General features: G+C 40.1%; 1 protein-coding gene across 1 annotated transcript; it reads right to left on the bottom strand.

Annotated features, from left to right (window-relative positions):
* Positions 1-198: 198 nt before the first annotated feature.
* Positions 199-690, bottom strand: KRTAP11-1 (keratin associated protein 11-1). Its single transcript, XM_060009820.1, has one exon. It carries the CDS (start codon positions 688-690, stop codon positions 199-201), a length of 492 nt encoding a protein of 163 aa, XP_059865803.1.
* Between the last annotated feature and the right edge of the window lie 19,846 nt (positions 691-20,536).

Raw genomic sequence — 20,536 nt, 5'->3', positions numbered from 1 at the left:
TAAAACAAGATTGGTGCTGGCCAGAAAAATGTTAGATTGCCAAAGTCAGCTTATTCAAGCCTGGCAGCCAGCAATCAGACAGTTAGAACAGGGGGTCAGCAATGAAGAGCTATTCAGGGACAGGCAGCTTGTTGGAAGATCCTGGAAACACAGCTGGCAGGTCATGGAGTCTTGATTCGTTCACGGGCCCCTGCAAACTCAGCAAAGTCTTCGGCAGCTGGACACACAGGACTGCTGGTACATCCTGGAGACCCCGCAGGCTGGTTGGCAGATGGTGGAGACTCCTCCCACCGGCTGGCAGACAGTGGAGACACTTTTCACTGGTTGGCACACAGTAGGGATGCCGCCCAGGGGCTGACAGCCACTGGAGACAAAGGTGAGCGGCCGGCTGCAGGGAGTTGAGCAAGGATTGGAGACACAAGTGGTCTTCCGAGAGCAGGTCACCTGGACAGGGCTGGAGACACAAGGAGTTGGCTGGTAGCAAGTTGGCTGGCAAGCAGTGGGCTCGCAGCAGGTCTTCTGACAGTGGTCCAGGAGCCAGGAGCCAGTTTGGAAGGAGCTGGGCAAATAGATGCCACTCAGGCAGTCGACATCCGGGGTAGAAACTGTGGCAACTGGGGCCACTGGCACAGTGTATTGTCCTCCAATCAGCCTGGAAGAGCGTTTCTTTGTGGAGCAGTTGTAGGACATGGTGCCGGACGGAGAGATGTGAGTAACTTGCAGAAACTGGCTCCTGAACTGTAAATGGCATTTCAGGCTCCCGAGCTTTTATATATCCTTGCTGGTGGGTGGGGCTCCCACCCTGGTCTTCCTGGCTTCCTTGGCTCACACTGGCTTGTCTTAGAACATCTTGTGACTCTTCAGGTTAATTGTCTCTTGAGAAGCCTTCATCCTCATAAAGAAAGTTTAGTAGTTTGGTAACTAAATCATAGGCTTCTGGACTGTACTTAGTCCCAGGATTAAGAAGGTTGGTTGACAGCTTCAAAGTTATTGGTCATCCCAGCCCACACTTCATCCTTCATTCATTTTGCTTGGATACAATGAGTGTCCATCTGACAGTAACATCAAACATGCCACCATTCCACCATGACACTCTCTCCCTTCTGACTGGGACTAATTACACACCCACACGGAGTTTGGGTTGTTTTTGATACTTAATGTTTTAGGCATAACTTAATCAGTCACCCTCCCATAGCTAACGGAGCTTCTAATGAACAAGGAACATTCTTGAATATGCTTCAAAATGACAATGACAACACCTGTCAGGAAAAAGGACACAAAGACATATCCAGAGTACAAACTGGCTTGGAAAATCAATTAGGTGATCAGAGCAAGATGCCCCTAGGAAGGTTAGAGGGCAGTGGGACTCGCCTTTTATGTCCAAGCAGCAAAGCAAATTGGAAGCTAATTAAGTGGGACTGCATATGTAGCCAAGTTTCTTTCTAAATAAATTGGATGAGCTTTATTCCTAAAATGTTTAATCTTGTAACAATGGATAAGAGTGGCTCATAACACTCATCAATATGCCAGTGGAACAGGCTTAGTTAATTTTTTAAATTATTATAATGTTAATTTGAAAGGGTAGGGTGTCTTTCTCCCAAGGTGCTCAATATATTCAAAAGATATTTATTTTCACACAAAAATGTAAGATAGGATGCACTTTTATTATGAACAAACCAAAGGCTCTTTAAGGTCACTGTCTCCATCAAGGATAAGGGAAGGAGAAAGTGGGAGAAAGCAGGCCGTTTTTTTGTGGGTTTTTTTGTTTTTGTTTTTTTTTCTGTTAATCTAACAAAGTAAGTTTATTGGATTTAATGCAGTTTGAGAGAATACCATTTTACAGATAATAGTGTGTTAAAAAGAAAAATACATTGACGATATTTATAGGATTTTAGGGTCTGGGTAGGAATTTTAAAACATTCTATACCTGGTGGACATTTGTATATCTTTCTTGGAAAAATATTTATTCTAGTCCTCTGACCAATTTTTAATAAAATTATCTTTTTCTTTGCTATTGATATGTATCAGTTTCTTATAAATTTTAGATATTAAGTCCTTATCAGACATATGGTTTGCAAATATTTTCTCCCAATCCATAGGTTAGCTTTTCATTGTGTTGATATTTTCTTTTTCTGTGTAGATGCTTGTTCATTTGATGTGGTCCCACTTGTTTGTTTTTGCTTTTGTTGCTTGTGCTTTTTTTTTTACATCTTTATTGGAGTACAAATGCTTTACAATGTTGTGTTAGTTTCTGCTTTATAACAAAGTGAATCAGTTATACATATACATATGTTCCCATATCTCTTCCCTCTTGCATCTCCCTCCCTCCCAGCCTCCATATCCCACCCCTCTAGGTGGTCACAAAGCACCGAGCTAATTTCCCTGTTCTATGTGGCTGCTTCCCACTAGCTATCATTTTACGTTTGGTAGTGTATATATGTCCATGCCACTCTCTCACTTTGTCACAGCTTTCCCTTGCCCCTCCCCATATCCTCAAGTCCATTCTCTAGTAGGTCTGTGTCTTTATTCCCATCTTACCCCTAGGTTCTTCATGACATTATTTTTTTCTTAGATTCCATATATATGTGTTAGCATACGGCATTTGTCTTTCTCTTTCTGACTTACTTCACTCTGTATGACAGACTCTAGGTCCATCTGCCTCACTACAAATAACTCAATTTCATTTCTTTTTATAGCTGAGTAATATTCCATTGTATATATGTGCCACATCTTCTTTATCCATTCATCCATTGATGGACTCTTAGGTTGCTTCCATGTCCTGCCTATTGTAAATAGAGCTGCAATGAACATTTTGCTACATGACTCTTTTTGAATTATGGTTTACTCAGGGTATGTGCCCAGTAGTGGGATTGCTGTGTCATATGGTAGTTCTATTTGTAGTTTTTTAAGGAACCTCCAACTCTTCTCCATAGAGCCTGTACCAATTCACATTCCCACCAGCAATGCAAGAGTGTTCCCTTTTCTCCACACCCTCTCCAGCATTTGTGTTTCTAGATTTTTTGATGAAGGCCATTCTGACTGGTGTGAGATGATATCTCATTGTAGTTTTGATTTGCATTTCTCTAATGATTAATGAAGTTGAGCATTCTTTCATGTGTTTCTTGGCAATCTGTATATCTTCTTTGGAGAAATGCCTATTTAGGTCTTCTGCCCATTTTTGGATTGGGTTGTTTGTTTTTTTGTTATTGAGCTCCATGAGCTGCTTGTAAATTTTGGAGATTAATCTTTTGTCAGTTGCTTCATTTGCAAATATTTTGTCCCATTCTGAGGGTTGTCTTTTGGTCTTGTTTATGGTTTCTTTGCTGTGCAAAAGCTTTGAAGTTTCATTAGGTCCCATTTGTTTATTTTTCTTTTTATTTCCATTTCTCTAGGAGGTGGGTCAAAAAGGATCATGCTGTGATTTATGTCATAGAGTGTTCTGCCTATGTTTTCCTCTGAGAGTTTGATAGTGTCTGCCCTTACATTTAAATCCATTTTGAGTTTATTTTTATGTATGGTGTTAGGGAGTGTTCTAATCTCATACTTTTACATATACCTGTCCAGTTTTCCTAGCACCACTTATTGAAGAGGCTGTCCTTTCTCCACGGTACATTCCTGCCTCCTTTATCAAAGATAAGGTGACCCGGCTTCCCTGGTGGTGCAGTGCTTGAGAGTCTGCCTGCAGATGCAGGGGACACAGGTTCGTGCCCCGGTCCGGGAAGATCCCAAATGCCATGGAGCAGCTGGGCCCGTGAGCCATGGCAAATGAGCCTACGTGTCTGGAGCCTGTGCTCCACAACGGGAGAGGCCACAACAGTGAGAGGCAAGCATACTGCCAAAAAAAAAAAAGATAAGGTGACCATATGTGTGTGGGTTTATCTCTGGGCTTTCTATCCTGTTCCATTGATCTATCGTTCTGTTTTTGTGCCAGTACCATACTGTCTTGATTACTGTATTTTTGTAGTATAGTCTGAAGTCAGGGAGCCTAATTCTTCCAGCTCTGTTTTTCATTCTCAAGATCGCTTTGGCTATTCGGGGTCTTTTGTGTTTCCATACAAATTGTGAATTTTTTTGTTCTACTTCTGTGAAAAATGCCAGTGGTAGTTTGATAGGGATTGCACTGAATCTGTAGATTCCTTTGGGTAGTAGAGTCATTTTCACAATGTTCCTTCTTCCAATCCAAGAACATGGTATATCTCTCCATCTTTTTGTATCATCTTTAATTTCTTTCATCAGTGTCTTATAGTTTTCTGCATACAGGTCTTTTGTCTCCTTAGGTAGGTTTATTCCTAGATATTTTATTCTTTTTGTTGCAATGGTAAATGGGAGTGTTTTCTTAATTTCACTTTCAGATTTTTCATCATTAGTGTATAGGAATGCCAGACATTTCTGTGCATTAATTTTGTATCCTGCTACTTTACCAAATTCATTGAGTAGCTCTAGTAGTTTTCTGGTAGCATCTTTAGGATTCTCTAGGTATAGTATCATGTCATCTACAAAGAGTGACAGCTTTACTTCTTCTTTTCCCATTTGGATTCCTTTTATTTCCTTTTCTTCTCTGCTGCGGCTAAAACTTCTAAATCTATGTTGAATAAGAGTGGTGAGAGTGGGCAACCTTGTCTTTTTCCTGATCTTAGTGGAAATGCTTTCATTTTTTCACCATTGAGGACGATGTTGGCTGTGGGTTTGTCACATATGGCCTTTATTATGTTGAGGAAAGTTCCCTCTATGCCTACTTTCTGCAGGGTTTTTATCATAAATGGGTGTTGAATTTTGTTGAAAGCTTTCTCTGCATCTATTGAGATGATCATATGGTTTTTCTCCTTCAATTTGTTAATATAGGGTTTCACGTTGATTGATTTGCATATATTGAAGAATCCTTGCATTCCTGGAATAAACCCCACTTGATCATGGTGTATGACCCTTTTAATGTGCTGTTGGATTCTTTTTGCTAGTATTTTGTTGAGGATTTTTGCATCTATGTTCATCAGTGATATTGTCCTGTAGTTTTCTTTCTTTGTGACATCCTTGTCTGGTTTTGGTATCACAGTGATGGTGGCCTCATAGAATGAGTTTGGGAGAGTTTCTCCCTCTATAATTTGGAAGAGTTAGAGTAGGATAGGTGTTAGCTCTTCTCTAAATATTTCATATAATTCACCTGTGAAGCCATCTGGTCCTGGGCTTTTGTTTGTTGGAGGACTTTTAATCACAGTTTCAATTTCAGTCCTTGTGATTGGTCTGTTTATATTTTCTATTTCTTCCTGGTTCAGTCTTGGAAGGTTGTGCTTTTCTAAGAATTTGTCCATTTCTTCCAGGTTGTCCATTTTATTGGCATAGAGTTGCTTGTATTAATCTCTCATGATCTTTTGTATTTCTGCAGTGTCAGTTGTTACTTCTCCTTTTTCATTTCTAATTCTATTGATTTGAGTCTTCTCCCTTTTTTTCTTGATGAGTCTGGCTAGTGGTTTATCAATTTTGTTTATCTTCTCAAAGAACCAGCTTTTAGTTTCATTGATCCTTGCTATCGTTGCCTTCATTTCTTTTTCATTTATTTCTGATCTGATCTTTATGATTTCTTTCCTTTGGCTAACTTGCAGGGTTTTTCGTTCTTCTTTCTCTAATTGCTTTAGGTGCAAGGTTACGTTGTTTATATTTGAGATGTTTCTTGTTTCTTGAGGTAGGATTGTATTGCTATAAACTTCCCTCTTAGAACTGCTTTTGCTGCATCCCATAGGGTTTGGGTCGTCGTGTCTCCATTGTCATTTGTTTCTAGGTATTTTTTGATTTCCTCTTTGATTTCTTCAGTGATCACTTCATTATTAAGTAGTGTATTGTTTAGCTTCCATGTGTTTCTATTTTTTACTGATCTTTTCCTGTAATTGATATCTAGTCTTATAGCATTTTGGTTGGAAAAGATACTTGATACAATTTCAATTTTCTTAAATTTACCAAGGCTTGATTTGTGACCCAAGATATGGTCTATCCTGGAGAATATTCCATAAGCACTTGAGAAAAATATGTATTCTGTTGTTTTTGGTTGAAATGTCTTATAAATATCAATTAAGTCCATCTTGTTTAATGTATCATTAGCTTGTGTTTCCTTATTTGTTTTCATTTTGGATAATCTGTCTATTGATGAAAGTGGGTTGATGAAGTCCCCTACTATGAATGTGTTACTGTCAATTTCCCCTTTTATGGCTGTTAGTATTTACCTTATGTATTGAGGTGCTCCTATGTTGGGTGCATAAATATTTACAATTGTTATATGTTGTTCTTGGATCGATCCCTTGATCATTATGTAGTGTCCTTCTTTGACTCTTGTAATAGTCTTTATTTTAAAGTCTATTTTTTCTGATATAAGAATTGCTACTCCAGATTTCTTTTGGTTTCCATTTGCATGGAATATCTTTTTCCATCCCCTCACTTTCAGTCTGTATGTGTCTCTAGGTCTGAAGTGGGTCTCTTGTAGACAGCATATATATGGGTCTTGTTTTTGTATCCATTCAGCCAGTCTGTGTCTTTTGGTGGGAGCATTTAAACCATTTACATTTAAGATAATTATCGATATGTATGTTCCTATTCCCATTTTCTTAATTGATTTGGGTTCGTTATTGTAGGTCTTTTCCTTCTCTCATGTTTCTTGCCTACAGAAGTTCCTTTAGCATTTGTTGTAAAGCTGGTTTAGTGGTGCTGAACTCTCTCAGCTTTTGCTTGTCTGTAAAGGTTTCAATTTCTCCGTCAAATCTAAATGAGATCCTTGCAGGGTAGAGTAATTTTGGTTACAGGTTTTTCTCCTTCATCACTTTAAATATGTCCTGCCAGTCCCTTCTGGCTTGCAGAGTTTCTGCTGACAGATCAGCTGTTAACCTTATGGGGATTCCCTTTTGTGTTATATGTTGTTTTTCCCTTGCTGCTTTCAATATGTTTTCTTTGTATTTAATTTTTAACAGTTTGATTAATATATGTCTTGGCATGTTTCTCCTTGGATTTATCCTGTATGGGACCTCTCTGTGCTTCCTGGACTTGTTTAACTATTTCCTTTCCCATATTAGGGAAGTTTTCAACTATAATTCCTTCAAATATTTTCTCAGTCCCTTTCGTTTCCTCCTCTTCTTATGGGACCCCTATAATTCGAATGTTGGTGCATTTAATGTTGTCCCAGAAGTCTCTGAGACTGCCCTCAGTTCTTTTCATTCTTTTTTCTTTATTCTGCTCTGCAGTAGTTATTTCCACTATTTTATCTTCCAGATCACTTATCCGTTCTTCTGCCTCAGTTATTCTGCTATTGATCCCTTCTAGAGTATTTTTAATTTCATTTATTGTGTTATTCATTATTGTTTGTTTCTTCTTTAGTTCTTCTAGGTCCTTGTTAAAAGTTTCTTGCATTTTCTTTATTCTATTTCCAAGATTTTAGATCATCTTTACTATCATTATTCTGAATTCTTTTTCAGGTAGACTGCCTATTTCCTCTTCATTTGTTAGGTCTGTTGGGTTTTTATCTTGCTCCTTCATCTGCTTTGTGTTTTTCTGTCTTCTCATTTTGCTTATCTTACTGTGTTTGGGTTCTCCTTTTTGCAGGCTGCAGGTTTGTAGTTCCCGTTGTTTTTGTTGTCTGTCCCCAGTGGCTAACGTTGGTTCAGTGGGTTGTGCAGGCTTCCTGGTGAAGGGGGCTACTGCCTGTGCTCTGGTGCATGAGGCTGGATCTTGTCTTTCTGGTGGGCAGGTCCACGTCTGGTGTTGTGTTTTTCAGTGTCTGTGGACTTATTATGATTTTAGGTAGTCTCTCTGCTAATCGGTGGGATTGTGTTCCTGTCTTGCTAGTTGTTTGGGATAGGGTGTCCAGCACTGTAGCTTGCTGGTCGTTGAGTGAAGCTGAGTGTTGGTGTTGAGATGGAGATCTCAGGGAGATTTTCGCCACTTGATATTACATGGAGCTGGGAGGTCTCATGTGGACCAGTGTCCTGAAGTTGGCTCTTTCACCTCAGAGGCACAGCACTGACTCCTGGCTGCAGCACAAAGAGCCTTTCAACCACATAGCTCAGAATAAAATGGAGAAAAAGTAGAAAGAAAGAAGGAAAGAGGATAAAATAAAATAAAGTAAGATAAAATAAAATAAAGTTGTTAAAGTAAAAAATAATTATTAAGACAGAAAAAAATTTTAAGTAAAAAACAAACAAATGGACGGACAGAACCCTAGGACAAATGGTGAAAGCAAAGCTATACAGACAATATCTCACTCAGAAGCATACACATACACACTCACAAAAAGAGGAAAAGAGGAAAAAATAATATATCTTACCCTCAAAGTCCACCTCCTCTATTTGTGATGATTCGTTGTCTATTCAGGTATTCCACAGATGCAGGGTACATCAAGTTGATAGTGCAGATTTAATCCGCTGCTCCTGAGGCTGCTGGGAGAGATTTCCCTTTCTCTTCTTTGTTCACACAACTCCCGGGGTTCAGCTTTGCATTTGGCCCTGCCTCTGCGTGTAGGTCGCCAGAGGGCATCTGTTCTTCGCTCAGACAGGATGGGGTTCAAGGAGCCACTGATTCTGGGGCTCTGGCTCACTCAGGCTGCAGGGAGGGAGGGGCTCGGAGTGCGGGGCGAGCCTGCAGCAGCAGAGGCCAGTGGGACTTTGCACCAGGCACCAGCCTGAGGTGCGCCATGCATTCTCCCAGGGAAGTTGTCCCTAGATCCCCGGACCCTGGCAGTGGCAAGCTGCACAGGCTCCCGGGAAGGGAGGTGTGGATAGTGACCTGTGCTCGCACACAGGCTTCTTGGTAGCAGCAGCAGCAGCCTTAGCATCTCATGCCCGTTTCTGGGGTCCGTGCTTTTAGCTGCTACTCGCACCCATCTCTGGAGCTCCTTTAAGCAGCGCTCTTAATCCCCTCTCCTCATGCATCCAGAAACAATGGTCTTTTGCCTCTTCAGCAGCTCCAGACTTTTCCCCGGACTCCTTCCCAGCTAGCCGTGGTATACTAACCCCCTGCAGGCTGTGTTCATGCCGCCAACCGCAGTCCTCTCCCTGCGCTCCAACCGAAGCCCATGCCTCAGCTCCAAGCCCCCACCTGCCCTGGTGGGTGAGCAGACAAGTCTATCGGGCTGGTGAGTGCTGGTCAGCACCGATCCTCTGTGCGGGAATCTCTCTGCTTTGCCTTCCGCACCCCTGTTGCTGCGCTCTCCTCCGTGGCTACGAAGCTTCCCCCCTCCGCCACCCGCAGTCTCCGCCCGCAAAGGGGCTTCTAGTGTGTGGAAACCTTTCATCCTTCACGGCTCCCTCCCACCGGTGCAGGTCCCGTCCCTATTCTTTTGTCTCTGTTTATTCTTTTTTCTTTTGCCCTACCCAAGTACATGGGGAGTTTCTTGCCTTTTGGGAGGTCTGAGGTCTTCTGCCAGCGTTCAGTAGGTGTTCTGTAGGAGTTGTTCCACGTGTAGATGTATTTCTGATGTATCTGTGGGGAGGAAGGTGATCTCCGCGTCTTACTCTTCCGCCATCTTCCCCCTGCAATCTGCTTTTGCTAAGATCACACAACTAGGAAGTTTCAGAGACAAAATGAAATTCCAGGACCTCTGGCTCCTTTTTTTTTTTTTCCACATCTGAAGCAAGGTCCTGGAGCAACACCCCTCCTTGTACAGTGGATGGCAGGCGGCAGTCTTTGCTGGTGTGGTGAAAGCAGGCCTTTAATCAATATTTGCTGATGAATGGATGTGTGAACAGTGTACTATAACATTTAATTATTCTTTTTATTCTTGGGGAAACCATAGAAGGATACCATTCTCCTTTATTTCCTTTTGCTAGAATAGAGTCAATCCTCAACACCAAAATGACTGTACCGTCTGTACACAACCATTTCAACTCTGGCAAAATAAGTCACTTCAACACAGCCTAAGTGGTTGGTGATATTTCTACATCAAAACAGCTGTAAGATCTGACTCATTTTGTAAACTGGTTTATTTGGGGTAGGAAAGAGGGACAACAATGGATTTATATATATTCGAGGGCTACAGTAGACTGCATTTTACACATGCACAAAGCAAACGGCTTTATGTTAGAACTCATCAGAAGTCCTTTTGCCAAATGCTTCATTCTCTATTCATCCCACTGAAGCCATGTTGGGAGCTTCCCACAGCTCTAATGTGGAGGCTAATAACACACCCCAACAAGATGATGCTGTGCTGTGGGAGGTATTATAATTCCCAGAGATCAGACCATCACTCCCTCAGTGACTCGCAGAGTGTTCTCAAGTATGGAGAGAAATTAACGAGATAACTACTTTCCACAAGGTTGGGACTATGCTCTTCCCACCATGGGGAATGTCCCAGTTGGTGTTTGAAGGTCCCAGTCCCTGGCTACAAGGGCTGGCTTGCTTGTTTGAAAATAGATGCGTAGTTTACAGGCTTCTAACAGCCATGGATTCATAGGCTGATGTGGAAAAGTACTTCATCATGTAAATTAATCAAGCAACCAAGTGAAAATGTGAAGTTAGTGGTAAAGTGACACAGGAGAAGTTTTCAGTACACATTGCCACATTTCTGGAATAGAAGAGATTTGTAGAAATCATTACTCTGCCTTGATTCTTCTTTTCCACTGCATGAAAATGACAAGTAAAAAAATATTCTAGAAAATATCTTCCATCAGCTTCAGAAGGAAGGAAATGAACATTTTTTGAGCCTCTTCCAGGCATTAAGTTAGAGGCTTCACACACACCATCACAACTGAATGCTTCCAGCAACCCTATGGACTAGGTATCATGTCACACAAAGAAGCTGAAGTTCAGGGAGGTTGAATGGCTAGTCAAAGTCACACAACTTATATTTGGCTAAGATGAGATGCAAATAAAACAGAGGAATGAGCTGTCAACCTACGCTGGGAATATTTAAACATGGTGAGATGCCTGCATTACAGTTCAAGCAAAAATTTATTTTAAAAAATCAATCAATCAATGTTCCATTGGTGATACTACAAAGACTGTAGTCTTTATTTCTACTCCAGTTTCATCAATTGACAACAAAAATAAATAAAATTTTAAACAGTAAGTTACAAGCACTGCTACCTTTAAACTTCATGTGTTTTTACATTCTATATACTTTTGACAATTTTACTTCATTAGAATAAAATGCAAGGTCACTACAAAAAAACAGGAAGAGACAAAAAGCCTTTAATAGCTAGGAACTATGATTTGAAATTAAAATGATTTAAAATGGCAAAGCGTACAACTAATTATTAGAGAACAGCAGAGGAGTGAATTGATTTTTCAGATGTAGGTGGCAAGACCCTTCTGAAAAACAGGATTCACAAACTTTGAAATCACTTTAAGATGATATTTTAGTTTTCTTCCAGTCACAAAGTAAGCAAAACAAATAGATTCTTTAAGTAATTAAATCTAGGGATCTCCTCAACAGATTGCTTTCTATTTAGCACCTGGCAGGCTCTCTGGAAAACAGAAGAGGCTCATGTCTTACAGTATCCTACGAAGAGTTAGGAAAGCTACTTTATACTCTCGTACATTCAATATTTAAATGCAAGCACCTAGACTCTTCATCTGCATGGACTGTAAGATGCAAAGGTGAAGAAATAGTCACTGACAGCCACATGAAGCTTGAAGAAACTCTACACAAATCTAAGTCTACAATGTTGTTAAATGAAATCAATAAATCATCCTTTCATTGGAATGTGTGGAAAAATGTATGCGGACAGCAGCTATCATGACGTAGTTATATGCAATATGAAACTTCAACCCAGCGAAAAGATTTGTGAAGATTATTCTTGTGTCTGCAGGGCGTGAAGTGAGAGTAGGGTGTGATGAGAGCAGATGAGGAAAGATTAAAGAACTACTACCCATTATCTTCATCCGTGATGGGTAATTTTCTCTCGCTTGTTTAGAATAATCTAAACCTTATACAATAATTATCACAGACTGGAAATGAGCAATTCTTTCATTCAAAACTGAATCACAGCGATCACTTACAAGGCCAAGTGTTTGAGAGTAAAAAGAGTTAAGCATATGTAGGAGGTTGAAGGTTTGATATGCTGGAAGGATACTTTCCATCACAAAGTTGGGGTAATAATGTTGACCAATGTCGGTTCAAAAAAATCACTTAGTCTCATCAAATGGAGGAATAGTTAACTTGCTGAAAAATTAAAAATCACAAAATGAGATTTTGTCATTCTGCACTTTTTCAGGATGCTCACATTCTCAAATTGAAGCTATTCATTGTCTCTTACGAAATATAAAAAGAGAATTTGAAATTTAAATACAGAACATAAAGACTGCTTTAAAAATTACCTACATCTTGGCTGAATTGCTCTGCCATTTTTTTCCCAACTTCACACAGACCTCTGGGTTGAATCTCCAGAATCCTATTAACCAAGACATTATAAACCCCCAAAGACTGAGTGATTTGCACCAAAACTGAACTGAAATTCATGTTCCAAACTCTTTTCAAAAAACATCAATCATAAGAAGATTTGAATCTTTGGGGCTGGAGGGAAATGTAAGGCAGAAAGCAGGTAAGTGAAAGAAGCAAACAAAGACCAGCAAAATAGTCGCTGCTTTTAGAACTTGAAAATAGCAATCACCAGCTACATGACTTGTAGACAACTAAACCCTCAGAGGATAATATCAAGGTTGAAAAATCCTAAATTGAACCACCATTCTCTTTTTCTTGATGCCAGTTTTCAAATTCATGTATTTTTTCATGGATGCCTTTACTGGGAATCAGAATCAGGGTGCTATCAATAAAAATGGGTAAAATCCCAAGTTTTGAGACCACAGCAAACTCTCTTGAAGGACATCCTATGTGTAGCTGGCATGTGCTCCATGTCCAGTCTTTCAAGTAATAAGAGGTGAACCCACTTGTGACCAGACCTGAGTAATGTTTATGCATAGGGCCTGAGAGAGAAGTCTCCAGGTCACACAGATGTATTATCCTTCCCTAATACAGAAATATTCAGGGCCTACTTAGTACCCAGCAGGTTAAAGATGCTAGGAGCTACGTAAGAGACAGGAGAAGTATAAGTCTTGTCTTAGCATCACCTAGCTGACCTGTGCTTATGCCCTTTCAGCCCAACCCTTCTTGGTCTGACCTGTGCTTATGCCCTTTCAATCCAACCCTTCTTGGTCTGATCTGCCTATCCAGGGGATTAGCAGTATAACATTAGGCCAGTACTATCTCAGGTTAGTCATTGGACAATCAGAACTGGATCTTAAAGTCCTCTAGTCTATTTCTCTCATCTGACTGATGAGAAACTAAGTCTCAGAGAGGGAGCATCATTGCCAAGTATATCAGACATGCTTGTACACTAGTTCAAAATTATTTCATCCCATCTCTTACTGCATCCTCTTTGCACAGACTTAAGCCAACATCGTGGTGGTGCACCCAGACACTTCTTCCTTCATTTTAGGGCCACTCACCTACTTCTTGCTTCCAGTCCTAGGTCTTCTCTGACACCGCTACAAAGGAAGTCCATGCTAAATGACTGCACTCCTGTATGCACTGCCCAGAAATGGGGTCTTGCTTGAGCAACGGGAAATGCAAACCAATGGGTAAGTGTTCCCACCTTTCACCCTCCAGGTAGACGGTTCTGAAACTATTTCAGAAAGTTCCTCAAAATCATGCCTGAGTTGCTTGTGATAGTGGTGATTCGATAACAATTTCTGTGGTGGCCTTCCTCCCTCCTCTATTTCACTCCCCCTTCGCTGCATTCCCCGAAATAAGATTCCTAAACTAACTGTCTCAAGCTCTGCTTTTAGAGAACTCAGATTGAGACACCAGATTCCAAACACTTTCTATTTGAGTTAAGAAAAGTAACTGGTGAAGGAATTCCCTGGTGGTCCGGTGGTTAGGACTCCACGCTTTCACTGCCGACCCACGAACTAAGATTCCACAAGCTGAGTGGAGCAAATAAAAAATAATAATAATAATAACTGGTCCTTCTAATCCTTAGTTTAGAGCCCCTCAAGGTACATCCATGTCTGTGTCCATGCAAGCCTAAGAAATATCTTGTACACAAACTGAGCATCAAACAAGTAACATTTGCATTTTTACAGCAATTTCTGAAATGACCAAATGAGAAACTGCAAGAGTGCTTAAACACAGCTACAATATAAGCAGATTTTTAATTTCTCCCAAGTAATGTCAATCACACTGTGTTGTTTCCTCAAATAGGCTAGTCCCTAAGAGTTGACACCCCAAACACTAAAAGGTTGAGAGATCTCATTGTCAGCTTGATGTCACAGTTGTTTTCCAAAATGAAGGATTTTTTTTCCAAAGTGAGATATACACTAACTATGCAATGGGTGATAATTTTAGTTACTAACTAAACACTTTTTAGTCTTAAGAGTTATATATTTATTTTTAAGTGTATTAATAAAGTATGGCTAGGTTATACAAGCCATAAATTCATGGATATCATTACATAGGATGGAGATTAAGTTATTTTTGTTTAAAAGCTTTGACAAAATTCAACACCCATTTATGATAAAAACTCTCCAGAAAGTGGGCATAGAGGGAAACTACCTCAACATAATAAAGGCCATATATGAGAATGGTGAAAAACTGAAAGCATTTCCTCTAAGATCAGGAACTAGACAAGGATATCAACTCTCAAAATTATTATTCAACACAGCTTTGGAAGTCCTAGCCATGGCTATCAGAGAAGAAAAAGAAATAAAAGAAATACAAATTGGAAAAGAAGAAGTAAAACTGTCACTGTTTGCAGATGACATGATACTATACATACAGAATCCTAAAAATGCCACCAGAAAACTGCTAGAGTTAATCAATGAATTTGGTAAAGTTGCAGGATACAAAATTAATGCACAGAAATCTATTGCATTCCTATACACTAACGATGAAAAATCTGAAAGAGAAACTATGGAAACACTCCCATTTACGACTGCAACAAAAAGAATAAAATACCTAGGAATAAACCTACCTAGGGAGACAAAAGATGTGTTTGCAGAAAACTATAAGACACTGATGAAAGAAATTAAAGAGGATACCAACAGATGGAGAGATATACCATGTTCTTGGATTGGAGGAATCAATAATGTAAAAATGACTATACTTCCCAAAGCAATCTACAGATTCAATGCAATCCCTATCAAATTACCAATGGCATTTTTTATGGAAGTAGAACAAATCATCTTAAAATTTGTATGGAGACACAAAAGACCCCGAATAGCCAAAGCAGTATTGAGGGGAAAAAACGGAGCTGGAGGAATCAGACTCCCTGACTTCAGACTATACTACAAACCTACAGTAATCAAGACAATACGTTACTGGCACAAAAACAGAAACATAGCTCAATGGAACAAGATAGAAAGCCCAGAGATAAACCCACGTACCTATGGTCAACTAATCTATGACAAAGGAGGCAAAGATATACAATGGAGGAAAGACAGTCTCTTCAGTAAGTGGTGCTGGGAAAACTGGACAGCTACATGTAAAAGAATGAAATTAGAACAGTCCCTAACACCATACACAAAAATAAACTCAAAATGGATTCTAGACCTAACTGTAACACTGGACACTATAAAACTCTTAGAGGAAAACATAGGAAGAACACTCTTTGACATAAATCACAGCAAGATCTTTTTTGATCCACCTCCTAGAGTAATGGAAATAAAAACAGAAATAATAAAATGAGACCTAATAAAACTTCAAAGCTTTTGCACAGCAAAAGAAACCGTAAACAAGACAAAAAGACAACCCTCAGAATGGGAGAAAATATTTGCAAATGAATCAATGGACAAAGGATTAACCTCCAAAATATATAAAAAGCTCATGCAGCTCAATATTAAAGAAACAAACAACCCAATCCAAAAATGGGCAGAAGACCTAAATAGACATTTCTCCAAAGAAGACATACAGATGGCCAAGAAGCACATGAAAAGCTGCTCAACATCATAATTATTAGAGAAATGCAAATCAAAACTACAATGAGGTATCACCTCACACCAGTTAGAATGGGCATCATCAGAAAATCTACAAACAACAAATGCTGGAGAGGGTGTGGAGAAAAGGGAACCCTCTTACACTGTTGGTGGGAATGTGAATTGGTTTAGCCACTATGGAGAACAGTATGGAGGTTTCTTAAAAAACTAAAAATACGGCTTCCCTGGTGGCACAGTTGTTGAGAGTCCGCCTGCCAATGCAGGGGACAAGGGTTCGTGCCCCGGTCTGGGAAGATCCCACACAGCACGGAGCGGCTGGGCCCATGAGCCATGGCCACTGAGCCTGCACATCCGGAGCCTGTGCTCCACAACAGGAGAGGCCACAACAGTGAGAGGCCCGGGTACTGCCAAAAAAAAAAAAAAAAAAACTAAAAATAGATTTACCATATAATCCAGCAATCCCACTACTGGGCATATACCCAGAGAAAACCATAATTCAAAAGGACACGTGCACCCCAATGTTCATTGCAGCACTATTTACAATAGCCAGGTCATGGAAGCAACCTAAATGCCCATCGACAGACTAATGGATAAAGAAGTTGTGGTACATATATACAATGGAATATTACTCAGCCATAAAAAGGAACGAAATTGAGTCATTTGTTGAGACATGGATGGATCTAGAGACTGTCATACAGAGTGAAGTAAGTCAGAAAGAGAAAAACAAATATCATATATTAACGCATGTATGTGGAACCTAGAAAAATGGTACAGATGAGCCGGTTTGCAGGGCAGAAGTTGAGACACAGATGTAGAGAACAGACGTATGGACACCAAGCGGGGAAAACTGCAGTGGGGTGGGGATGGTGGTGTGCTGAATTGGGCGATTGGGATTGACATCTATACACTGATGTGTATAAAATTGATGACTAATGAAAAAAAAAGGTGAATTAATATAAATTAAAAAGTTAGTTGAGGGGCTTCCCTGGTGGTGCAGTGGTTGGGAGTCCGCCTGCCGATACAGGGGACACAGGTTCGTGCCCCAGTCTGGGAAGATCCCACATGCCGCGAAGCAGCTGGGCCCGTGAGCCATGACCACTGGGCCTGCGTGTCCGGAGCCTGTGCTCCTCAACAGGACAGGCCACAACAGGGAGAGGCCCGCGTACCGCAAAAGAAAAAAGAAAAAAAAAAGAAAAAAAAAAGTTAGTTGAATAATAATGAACTTAATATGAAAATATGGCAAAAATTGTCAGGATAGAAATAATGGCAATGGTTTAATAAATATTTTAATGGTTTAATACGATAGTTTAATAGATATCTAAATAATAAACATTTTAAATGGTTTAATAAATATTTTTAAAAGTTTAACTTATTTTAATTCTGAGCATGTTACCACTTAAAAACACCCCACTCACACATACATATATAATCCAAAAGCCCTACTCCTTCTTCTGCTTATCAATTACTGTGTAGCAAATTACCCCAAAACTTAGTGGACGAAACAACCATTTATTATGCCCATGGATTCTGTGGCTCAGGAATTTGGACAAAGCACAACAAAGCTGGTTTGTCTCTGTTGCAGGCTGCATAGAGGGATGCGGGGGTCGGGAGCTGGGAGGCTGTAGTTATCTGAAGTATCATTTGTTCATGTGTCTGTCAGTCAATGATTGCCATCAGCTGGGATACCTATTCATGGCCTCCTCGTGTGGCCAGGAGTTCTCCAACAAAGAGGCTGGCTCCAAGAGTGAGAATCCTCAAAGCAAGAGCTAGGCAGAAGCTTTATCATTTTTACTGACCTAGGCTCCAAAGTCATGTAACATCACTTTGGCCACATTCTGTCTCAGAGCATCACAAAGGCCCACGTCTGAGGGAATGGGAAGTAGACGTCACTTCTTGGTGGGGGAGTGGCAAAATTCTAGATGAGAGTGTGGGACTGAAAATATCATTTTGGCCATGAAACTAAAATTATCTTATTCCCTGAATTGCCAGGATGCCGGAACTGAACCGGAAATCCCTGACATGGACTTAGGGTACCCTCAGAGAAAAATCTGAATTTCACATTCTATATTATTAGGTATGTTCAAAGTAGACAGACAGTTCATTATCTCCTGTGAGTTCCCTGTGAAGGTGACTCGAATTGATACCAATGCGATGACCTCAACAGCTCCCTCTAACTCTCCAATTTGACAAGTTTTTGACTCAGAGTACCAGCCACTTACCTGCAGGCCTATGCGCAGAGACAATGCATCTGGCTAAAGACAATTCTCCGTACGTTCAAGTAGCTTCAGCCATTCAATAGTAATCTTTTCCTCTGGTTTTATTTCTCATTAAACACTATGAAACTCCAGACTCTACGGACAATCAGTGTGTTCTATAACAGATGAAGTAGTAAGACATATGGGAGCCTCAGGTATCACTGGAAACCATAAGAACTCTACCAGTCTCAACCCACCCTTTGAAGACTATGCAGTCTTATATTTCAGATGGAATTGTTCTGTGATTTGTTGTGGTTTGGAAATCATGAAGGTGCAATTAAAATTCGAAGAATATCCAATACGAGTAGTAGGGCTGAGAAGAGTGAATTGTTCCCAACTGCTAGACTGCCTTCCACTTTCTGCTTCAGCTTTAGAGTCTAAGAGTCGGCTTCCTCGGGATGTCTCTTTACTTAGGGTGAGGGTGAAATGGAACACAAACATTGTTTGTGTTTTAAGACGATGTGTCTCTCCCTGCATGCAACCTAGCCACAGGTCAGGAAGGTCACAGTTCAAGGTAAAGGGCCAGTCTTCTTACAGGAATCCTAGAACAATGCTCTGTCCTTGCTTTTCTGACCATGGTTATCTTTGATATTGAACTATGAGGTGACCCAAAAGACAGAAATTGCTTTTGCTAAGTAACAAAAGAACTAAAGGTTGACCAAATGATCCTACAGGAATAAAATCAACTGGGCCGGATACCCAATTTCATCTTTCATTTCCTCCCTTAGCTTTAGTATCTTTTTCCCCTCTTGATACCAGTACAGCCACCAACTTCTCTTTATTGGCCCAGAAATCTATTGTAAGCTCCACAGTAAAAAATGACTTTTGGTTCTGAAGCTTTCAGATTTAGATATTATTCTAGGAGAGGTACAAAAATAGCTAAGGTGTTGCAAAAAAAAAAAAAAAAGAAGGGCTTCCCTGGTGGCGCAGTGGTTGAGAGTCTGCCTGCCAATGCAGGGGACATGGGTTCATGCCCCGGTCCGGGAAGATCCCACATGCCGTGGAGCGGCTGGGCCTGTGAGCCATGGCCGCTGAGCCTGCGCGTCGGAGCCTGTGCTCCGCAACGGGAGAGGCCACAGCAGTGAGAGGCCCTCTTACTGAAAAAAAAAAAAAAAAAGAAAGAAAATGGGCATAAAATAATAAAACTAAAAAATAACTAGGAAGAGCTAAAAGGAATGATTAATATGCAATGATGCAATTTGAGAGATGATATTATGTTATATGTAATTTAAGTATAACAGTAGTCCCAATTTAGTGCCATCCAGATTCTGGGGCTATAAATCAGAAGATGGACATAGTAATAGAAATCAATAAGAATCAATCTAAAATGAAAGAGATAAAATGAATGAAATGTGTGCACAGCTTCAGGAATAATCAACTTTTGAAAAGATGCCTTCTAAATGGATTTTTTTCAGACTAAATTGTCTTCTACATCTCAATACCCAGGCAAATAATTATCATTAGAGAACCTGCAGTCCAACTAATGGAAACATGTCAAGGGTAATATAATCTTTGCAGAAGAGTAGAGGCCTACAGGGCATCCGATCAGCCAAGCAGATGTTCTCATTGTCCACTGGGCAAATGCATCTTTTTCAGACATAATGAACATGTCATTCAGATCATCCAACCCTCGAACTAGACTCTTCAAGTAGAATTCTGATATTAATTTGGTTTCCCAATTGGCCTCGCCTACTAGAAATACAACGCACTAAATATCCAGCACAAATAAACTAATCTGATTTCAAAGTGAATTAAATTTTCACTTTCATTTATACATCAGTCTCTTTCAAGTTTGGCTAACTTGACTCAGTCCTCCAGAGCCTGCTAACCCCAGGTAAACTAATAAAACCAAAAGGCTCAGCAGGCAAAGCTGAGACCCTGGTCCTCTGGCAACTCCAATCAAAGTGCAGCCTCCAGGCCCAACCTGGATAGCTGTTCTGCCCCCCTCAATGACTAAATCATTTCACCAGCAGCAAATAGACGTACACATTTCAATTACAGGCCATTTCTAACATTATCTAATGAAGTCCTGCCTCCTCAGTTACTTTTAGCAAATAGAATTCTCTCTTAAGTGGAATGCTTTAAGTGTAGCAGAGGTTGGACTAACTAAATGACCTCTAGGCAAAGTGGCTTCCAGTTTTCTAATTGTTCACTGTTACATACCTAAATATTACACTAAATCAATTGAAATTATTTTTTGCTTCTCCCATTGTATTTTCTACTGTTGCATATTTTAAATATCTTCCTCTTTAGTTATTGACATCACCTATTAGGGGCCACCAAAAATTACCCTAGTAGTTGTCCCACAACTTCCCATTTATATACACACATAAACGTTAAATTCAAAAACCAAAAGACCCAAAAAGTTTTATGCCACGGTG

Source organism: Delphinus delphis, chromosome 4 (assembly GCF_949987515.2).
Source record: "Delphinus delphis chromosome 4, mDelDel1.2, whole genome shotgun sequence".
Lineage (NCBI taxonomy): Eukaryota > Metazoa > Chordata > Mammalia > Artiodactyla > Delphinidae > Delphinus > Delphinus delphis.
This window is presented reverse-complemented; position numbering and strand designations above follow the sequence as displayed.

Coding starts and splice junctions, on each gene's coding strand:
- KRTAP11-1 (XM_060009820.1), bottom strand. CDS start 690: ATGTCCTACAACTGCTCCACAAAGAAACGCTCTTCCAGGCTGATTGGA.